This window comes from Phaethon lepturus, unplaced genomic scaffold (assembly GCF_000687285.1).
Source record: "Phaethon lepturus isolate BGI_N335 unplaced genomic scaffold, ASM68728v1 scaffold15535, whole genome shotgun sequence".
Taxonomy (NCBI): Eukaryota; Metazoa; Chordata; class Aves; order Phaethontiformes; family Phaethontidae; genus Phaethon; species Phaethon lepturus.
Genome location: NW_010541349.1, coordinates 31,721 through 41,409, shown reverse-complemented (window position 1 = coordinate 41,409; position 9,689 = coordinate 31,721). Strand labels below are relative to the sequence as shown.

The 9,689-nt window shown below is 36.3% G+C and overlaps 1 protein-coding gene across 1 annotated transcript in view; it reads right to left on the bottom strand.

Moving 5' to 3' along the window:
- Nucleotides 1-7,870: 7,870 nt before the first annotated feature.
- The window catches only part of LRCH2 (leucine-rich repeats and calponin homology (CH) domain containing 2), a gene marked incomplete at its 5' end in the record, with an annotated part of 29,822 nt that continues 28,003 nt past the window's right edge, over nucleotides 7,871-9,689 (bottom strand). Inside the window, 3 exons of the mRNA XM_010287718.1 lie at nucleotides 7,871-7,990; nucleotides 9,183-9,260; nucleotides 9,539-9,676. Coding sequence (XP_010286020.1) covers nucleotides 7,871-7,990; nucleotides 9,183-9,260; nucleotides 9,539-9,676 — 336 coding nt within the window. The remainder of the gene's footprint in view (nucleotides 7,991-9,182; nucleotides 9,261-9,538; nucleotides 9,677-9,689) is intronic.

Below are 9,689 nucleotides of genomic sequence, written 5' to 3'. Positions count from 1 at the left end.
ACAAAGAGCGGCTGGGTGTGTGCAGGTGCAGAATGGAAACTCTCACAGGGAAAAAAAAACCTCTCAAAAGAGAATCTTCTACTTTCAATATTCATGTCCAGTAATACAATTGCCCAGATCTTTAAACAAACAGAAGGAAGTTCAGGTAAAAATAATTTTGGCATACAGAATTCTATTTTAACCTACATTTGAATAACCTAACTTAACTACAGCTCCAAAACCTGGCAGTTCCGTTTCCCTAATGCTGCCTCTAGCACTTAATGACTGCAAACCACACAAAAGGTGATCCGGGCTAGTGCCCAGGAACAGAAGGGAAGCAGATCACCTCTGTCAGTAGGAGGTTCCCTACTGGATTAAGCTTATTATTAGCAAGATTCAAAAAAGTATGTTGTTCCAAACAGATATGGTATAAGACATTGGGGTGGTCTTCACATTGTGGAAGCAGGCAAGTGTGTAAATGGATAAAGACCCTGCTACAAGTGAAGGCATCTGTATCTTCAGGTATTCTGACCACTGATGTCCCTGCTCGTCAAAACCGAAGTCCTAACGCACTCGTATGTAACAGTGTCCTGTATCTCCTTGGAATAAGAGTTCACATTTCTTTTGTTTGTCACTATAAATTCCTGATATGTAATGAGGCAGGTCACTTATCTATCAAAATGGCAAGAGGTATTTGAAAGAACATACAAGAAATTCTCATTATTTACTATGAATACAAAAAAACCCGAAATCAAACTGAATAAATTGACTACATGAAAGTTATGAAACAGTTTGTATTTTATACACAGAGTCTGTACACTGGTTTTGGAAATGTGGGTTTTATCCATGCAAATTTAATACAAAAAACTATTTACAAAAAAATAACAGTAGGAACATTTTTCAAAAGAAACATATGTTGAAAGCTCCAGCAATAATGGAAGTCCTGAAAAAAAGACTTAATACAGTATTGTACAAGTAGACAATCTTAGAAGTGTGGAAGATGCACTTTACAAGAACATGAAATGCAAGATGAATTAAAATGCACTATCACAGATGTTGCAAGTATATACACAGTTTAAGCATCTATTTTTAAATGCTCACTCTCCAACTGTGACTCAAAACTACTTCTGTCATGTCCTGCACACATTTACATCTTGATCGTTTGGTTACATTGCGTTTTCTGAGTTTTACAATCATGAGGTACAAAATAAAATAACTGAATATCAACTGAATGATAATCGTAAAGCAATTACATTTTCCTTGTTCTACACACTACATAATAGTAACAAGTATTCACATTATTCCCAGCATAATCCACCGAACCACCCCTCTGCAATGCCTGCATATGCCCTCATGGGAAGCAAAGCCTTGCGTTACCTGCTGGTGCAGAGGCAGGAGGAGCTGGTTAGGAATTCCCGCAGGTGCGGCAAAGCTTCATGTAACACATCGAATCGACTCAGTAAACACAACTGTATTAACACGTGCACGTGAGGAGCACAATCTTGCACATGCTCTGGAAAGCGTATTAATACTGAACACTGGGAGTTCCCATGCCAGGAACAGCATGACCAAATCCTAAACAAGTATAGCAATTCTGGAAAGATTTCACTGGTTTGCTCATATTTTAAAATGAAACAAAACACGTATCCTTGAGATTTTTTCCAAATATTCTCTATTTCACAATCTGCTTTCATAAAACAATTGTGAAAAAAAATGTAATGTTTGCCTTATTTCACACAAATTTGAAAGAGGAAATCCTCATTAGCGCCAAGAACTCATTTGAAATTACTGACTTCATGTTGTAACTCAGTTACAACACTACTGGGGGAAATTCTGGTTTCACTGAAATCACAGAATCATAGAATCATTTAGGTTGGAAGAGACCTTTAAGATCGAGTCCAACCGTAAACCTAACACTGGCAAAATGGAAAGTTTCCCAAAACAATTAAATTTGCTGTCATTTTGAGCTATTCTTCTCCTTCAGTATTTGCTAAGACACTAAAAGTAGCCCTGGAAAGACTTTTTGGTTTTGTTTCTTTTAAGATTAGGATTCTAAAATGTGTATGGAAAAAGCACATTAAAAATTCTTTGAAAATGTAGTTGGCTATAAAGCATTTGAACTAAAAATGACTGATTCTGTCATTTTTATAACAACTTTTATTACTTCCATAGAAATTAATCAAGTAGCTTACAGCAATTTTGCCTACATTAAAAAAAAAAAAGGTCAAAACCAGTGAGGGAACAAATACTGCCTAGAACCACAATTTTAAGATAATGTGTTGTCAGAATTGTACTATGTGAAATACTTAAAAGACAAATAAAGCAAAGCGGCATTTTATTATGTAAGAAACACAGATGCCAACACTGATCCGTGCAGTGGCAAGTTTAAACTAAAATTCCGTTTATCACAGATGTTCTCTATTTTAACAGTCAAGATCAGTAGAAATGTTCTTCATAGGAAAAGAAGAATTTGCTACCTTCATATTTATTTTACCAAAAAAGATCTGCGCCATAAAAATCCTGATTAAAAAAAATACAGTTCATCTTTCCCTCCATCTGTAAATGAATCCCACAGCGTGTCGCATATGGAACAAGAAACAGTATTACTGTTTTGATTCACTCACGCGAATCACTTTGATTCACTGTTAGTGACACACTAACCTGTTAAGAGAGTCATGGTGCAATTTTCAATCAATGAAGTTCCGTAGTGCCTACAGCAAGCCTCCTCTGTCTCACATCATCATTCTTTGCTGGTGGAAGTTAAATATTGGTAAACATCTACTTATCTACTACTCTCAAGTAATCACTTTCCTTAGTGTTTTTATCGAGATTGCAAACATCTACTTAGAAGAATTCCGCAGCCTATGCAGGAGGAAGCAAGCGGCACGGAGTAAGGAGGTGTTTCCTTCAGAAGCTGCACCACACAAGCCAGTCCCATCATGACCAAGCCAGATGCAAACGGCACCAGCCAGGTACCCTACCCCGGGCCTGAACAGCCAACATTCTCTGCACAATGACCAATGCTTTCTGCAGCACTGGGATAGAGCTGTCCAAAATATACAGTCTCTGGGAAAATACAAATGCCAAGCTTCTCGTTATTGCAACCTCTACGGAAAGCCCCATGCACTTAAGGATCTGTCTCCTGCAGCATGAAGTAGCTACAAAACATCTATTTTTTTCTCTACTAAGTCTAAAGGCTTTTCATTGTGAAGTGAACCAATGCAGAAATCAAGAGCCCCCTCTCCTTGGACAACTATACTTCGTCTTTCCCATTCCTGGTCTAAATGACTTTTTTTAAAATTCCAAAGAGTCACCTGTAAACAGGAAATATTTCACCAATTTTGTGTGTGTTGGGCTGGTGTTCTGTTTATTTGCTTTTGTTTTTCAAGTAGAGGGCACTGTTTAATATGATGTACCTCTTGAATGAAACACACACAGTAGCCTGACTTAGTGAGAAAAAAAAAAAGAGAAATTTGATTTAGCAATACAAGATCACCTTCTATCTGCAGGTAGGGCTAAAGACTCCCACAAGTTGCTTTCAGTTGAAATCAGTTGAATTAATGTGCTTTATCTCTGCACTGGTATACAGACTGAAGCCAATACAAACAGGCAGACTGCAGCTGTATTAGATACAACAGCTACCTTTCATACACGCATTTAAGAAATCAGCAGAAGGAAAACATGCCAGACCTTTGTCCTTCTCTTCAAAACTGAGAAGACACATAGAAATCCAGTTTTAGTAAAAACAGATGCCTTTTCATTTTTTGTTTGAATTTGGCTACAGGTTTATGTCAAAATCTGAGAAGATATTTGAAATTAAGTTTTTACTACAGTAAATAACTGATGGTAAACCTCACCTGCAATTTTATTGAGGTGACACACCTTTCCATAGCATGAAAGCTATGCTTCAATGTACTTTTTCCTACCATCTTAATACTGCATGTGGCGTACCAGAAAATTTTTATTAAATAAATGAATCAGTGTTAATATTTTACAGCTTCCTTTGACTTAAGAGATCACTATTTTTAGTCAAGAATTTGACACTAAAGCTTTGCTGGTGTCAAACAAGCTTAAGCCATGTTTGTTATGGTCTGCAGCTCAGATGCTCCATAAATTAGAAAGGTGAAAACTTCACTGAAGTCAAGACCAAAACTTGCATTGACTTCAGTGAAGCTAGGATTTTACCCACAAAGTCTTACAACTCATCTCATAGTTATTTCTTGGTTCAAATGTATTCCTCCATATTTTATGACAATTTTAGTTCTTGGTTATAACTTGGAAAGCCTCCAGACACATGGGTATAGGTGGTTTGCTGCACGCCCAGCAGGGCCCCAGCTAGCACCGCATTATATAACAGATGTGAAGTGTTTCTGAGATACTGTGTGGGATGTCGCCACACTTTACAACTATTATTTTAATGCTACTGCTTTAAGATCTCACAATATCTGGGACATTATTGCTTAAATGAAAGATCATTCATGTGTGACATAATGCATCCAATGACATAAAAAATAGGAAATACACGAGGCCAGAAGCCCTGTCACAGTATGTTGATTCACTCTAACTTACAGTTCATACCGCATTATTGCAGTAATTTTGTATAGCATTTGTATAGCATTCACAATAACAAAAGTACGCTGGATACCTCTTAAATTTATTAGGAAAACTTAATGCAGTTTCCTAAAGCTTTTAATGTGGACTTTCCTTCACATTCGAAGTAAAAAACTGAGTGACTACAATAGGAATCGGGCAGGCGTCTGTTTTTAACTGTCCTATCAGCTGTACCAAGTATTAAGTAATGATCCTAAACAAAATAGGAGAAGAATCTCTCAAACGTACTGGGAGAGGGGAGGGAGCAGGGATTCTGGAATCACAGTAGTTCACCAATGCCACTGGAGCAATTTCTTAAAAAAGAAAATTAAAGCAGGAGGAGGAAAGGGGCACGCAGTAATGAACAACGTGAAGTCACTAGGTCTGCGAACAAACAAAAGTAAGATGCTGGGAATCACATGGAAAGGGAGAAAGGGGATAGTAGGCAAATTCTTGTACAGGGAAGACAGCAACAACTTCCACAGGCTGCTTTAAAATTAAAACTTGAAGTTACAAACTTTTTAGCATCTTTTTGCAGGTGCTCCTCAAAAAAAAAAATCACAATGGGAACAGCCAATTTTAGCGAGGCTTTAGATTATTATTATTATTTGTAAAAGCCTCTAAAGAAAGATGAGAAAAGTTTCATCCAGGCACAGTGGACCTTTCTTCCAATTGCTCCTAAGGATGCTTGAAGGCCTTAATCTTTGCAGTGCTAAAAAGGAAGCCCTGGAATAATCATGATTATCCTTCCCCATAAACATGAAGGCGGCCATAATAATTTGCAATGAATGGCAAAGCGAGGCTTTCTAACAAGTTTGTGGGGAAGAAATCCAGACTACTAAAAAAAAAAAAATGTTTTAGTAGTTTTCAACTTTAGAGAAACAGTTTAAAATGAGTACATTAATTTCATATCCAGTTATCAAGTTTCTTAGGAAATAAGCTAAGCTTAAAAATAACTGGTAAGCATCTGGCATGCTACATCAAGGGAATTCTTAATGTCTACACTGTGATATAACTTTATAAATTTAGTTCTAGCAGGAAAAAGTTAAACATCAGAAAACACATTTAAATATGACAACGAAATAGCAGTGTAGATCAATTTAGGAAGGCTAACTGAAAGTGACAATTTACAGTTAGCAATTCTACAGCTAACATACTGAAGTAGAAGTTTGTTGTTGCTGTCAAATAACCTAGCAAGGAATTGCAAGACAATGACTTATTCTTTTTGAATGATTGTGTTCTTCAAATACAGCACACAAGCATTTTTACTTAATGAACTATATTACTTTTTCATTTTAGTCTTAGCATGACTTTTCAGATACTGCCTTTAATGAAAAATAGAGACTGAAGTTGTTAAAAAGAATATTATGTGAATGATTTAAAAAACAATTAGAGAGACTGGAAATACCATATTACAAAGGTCAAAGCAATCCAGTTTCCTTAAACAAGTATTTATGTAACCTAAGATTTATATCTTAGGTTTATATCTGAGGACTTTGCAAATTAAGTTTTACACCAGCCTCTCCATTAGCTGTATTTTAAGAAAACACTATATAAATAATAGTGGTTTTTAACCATCACACATGAATCTGCTTGTTTCAATGGATTATAAAATATACCCCTCTTCATTCTTTTACGAATTACATTACATGGGGTCTTGATCAATTGGAAAGAACAGAATCAAATCTTGTTACATGCTTGGCAAACATATCCCTCAATCAACATTTACTTAGCCTAAAATAGAAAATCTGTGACAATCAGAACTTTTTTTCTTTCCATTGAGCTACCTATTCATGAAGAACAAACTAATGCAAACAGATTTATTACTAAAATAATGAAATTATTTGCAACTTGTTGGGAGAACTCAACTGTGTATGGTTTCAGAATGTTCTCAAAACACCGAGAATTTGTGCAACTGATACATAAACTCAGAAGTTTCAAAAAACCACCACAGTGGAAATTTTTCTTTTTCACATTTATCCAGAAAAGTCTAATGTCTCAGCACAGTGACATTTGTACAGACTGATTTGTGTGCTATGCCACACTTGTGTAAATTACAGAGTAAATCCTGTAAACACTGAAAAGATAAACACTGGTATTTCTCAACTAAATTATGGATACACCTGTTGTAAAAGTGTAATATGAGATCAGGAGCAATATTACACAAAATCCTGAAAGTCACAGCATAAACCTGAGATTTTGGCAGTTTTATCAAAATGTCCTAAATTACTCTGTATGCATCACTAGTCCTCATGTCTTACCGTGTATATTTGTTTGTCCCAAACAAAGAGAAGTAGATAATTTTTTTTTTTTTGTCCAACAATACATTAAACGAAAAGTGATCAGGTATTATCAAATTAAATATCATAAATAAAAAGTATTTACAGTATTTTCTAATTATTAAACAACAAAATAACCAATTAAATTGTGCAACAAACTTAAAACACCCAACATCAAAGATGTGAAGTATTACTTAAACCTTCACGTACTGATTTTACAAAAAACTATTAAAATATTTAAAAATTTCCATTTTATCTATTTTAAACAAAGAAATTTCAAAAATGTTTAAGACTATTAAGAGTTATCAATTACACAGGCACTTCACATGTAAACAATCTACAGTACAACTGAAAAAAATATTTGGCACCAACCTAGAAGACTGGAAAAAACTCAATAAAATGTGTCCTTTTCCCATTGTATACTGTTTTGTGTAATCACCATACACTCAGACTAAATACTGGCAATGTTAGAAGTGTGTAAGTTACAATCAGGAGTGCAAAAAAATAAAGAACACAAATATTAAGCTTTCTGAGAGAGTGAAAGTGGATTACAAGTGATCAGTCGCTCACATTTTTACCATCATACCATCGCTACATTTTTGTCTTACCTTTAAATCAAATGATTGACTTGAAAGTTTAAAGGGGGGGTGGTGTGTGTGCTTTGTACTTTGAAAATAATTCAAACAATATTTTCAATGTAGGAAAAGAAATCCAGCATTTAACTGTAACATAGAGATGTTAAATGGCAGCTTTTAACTTAAATTAACTGGAAAGAGAACCTGATGCTACCACAATCTCTTCGTGCATACAATTACAAAAGAAAAAAGGAATAATTTTGTTCTCTTAACTGGCAGCTGACTCCAAGGTTTTCATGTACAACTCTGAAGTAAGGCTCTCTACAGCATCTGGACAGATACTAGTTTTTGATGGCTTGGATGTTCCCATGTAGGAAGCTGAACTGCCTTGGAGCGATCCAAATCAGCAGATCGAATGGTAAGTTGTCTAGCTTCCAAGAAGTCATGTCACATGGAAGAAAGCTGAGATACTTTCAAAGTTGGCAATTCAAGCAGAGCTTGAACTGTGAGGCCAACCTTCACCAGACCCCTTTCCTCCAGAATGTGATGAGGCAAGCAAAGTCTCTCCTGCAAAGTAAAGCGGTACGTGTATCAAGTTTCATTCTTTTTTCTTCCCCCAAGGTGAGTAACAAACACATTCTCTCTGAAATCGCACATACATCACTATATGACACTTGCATAGAAAATGTCTTTGGCCCTAAATGTCACATACGGTTCTCTACAGTAACAGAATGGTCTGAAGCTAATTATACCCAAGATCTGTTTAAAGTGTTGAACAACATCAGAATGTCATCAGAACAACATCTGATGACAACATCAGAAGATACATAAAAGGCTGACAATTTCATAAAGCCAAGACCTGCTTCTGAAAAGAAACAAGCAAGAAAAACAGGCTGCTGGCTCAGTGGTCTACTTCCCCTTCCCTTGTTTTGTAGACTTATTACCAATTTTTCCCCTGGGAACACTCAGAAGTGCTGATAGACTGGGTCCTCGGTAATGAGCCATTCTCCAAGAAAGTCATCTTTCAGTTTCAAAATTCAGCACAAGCTGGACAATTTTCCCAACTGCTAGCTGGTTACATGTAATTCAGGAGGTAAATCTTAGCATCTCGAACTTCTGAATGGCCTATGGCTCCGCGCTAGACAGAAGCTGTGGCGGAACAGTAACCCAGGCTTCTAAATCCATGAACTAACGTTCTTGTTCCACTAAAGAGGGTCAAGGGAGTTTTTTTGTCTCTTGTAATATACAGGAAATGATTTGATCTTCGTGGTTGTTTCCCCCCGCCCACATACAGGGAAGTAAGAGGATGAACTTGGGCAACAGAAGCATGAATAATGGGCTACAACTACGGCCATGCTAAAAAAGACAGATTAGGCTACATATTTCTGTAATTGCAGGATTTTTCCTAGGCAAATGCTGAAATTCATGCCACAGTGAGTTGCTAAACTCAAGACTTTTAAGTATTACAACATCATCCTCTCACATCAGTTCTTTTGTTTAGATGGCAATATATTTTACAAGGAGGTCAGTATTATTTTTACTATAAGGAACCGACTAGAAACCCATAAAGTAGCTTCCTCAAGTTCATGCCACAGGCCGGAAATGGGACTTCTTTTTGTGTTTTCATGTTCCCTGGTCAGCATGATAATTACTATTGCCCCTGAATTTAAATCAGTCGTCCGTCCCTCCCCCCAATCAGCTTCAGCATTTGCTGACATTTTCTGTAGTTGTTAATAAGTCAATAAAGCAAACAGTATACCTGTGGAACGCCCAATTTTTTGCAAGCATCAAGAAAGTTTTCAACATTTCTTCGGCACTTTGCCATACTGAGTTTAGGCTGTAAAGACAGAATGTTAGATCTTCAGCATACATTCATGAAGGACTGTGTATTTCTGATGCAAGTTGTAACAGTTGCTAAAGCACAAAACAAATTCTATGAAGACTCAGTATATGAAAGTAGCCCTTAAACTAAACTTCTGAGCCTTGTTTAATGCTTCTTTGCAGAAAAAGGCATGTAGCCAATTAATATGGTAAATATGACTCATGATGTTTAATATTGAACTTTAAAAGTTTGTTTTTATGTCAGATGCAACAGAAGTGAGATAAATGACTTACCACTGCTGGCGATGGTACATGAATGCTGGCAACAGAACGTGGCCTTATGTGATTGGCTAAATGGCAAAGAACTACTCCATCCATCAGTGCTGCTCCAATGTCGTCTGGCAAAATTACTTTTAACCTTGATTCAAGATTCTATTAAAGAGTC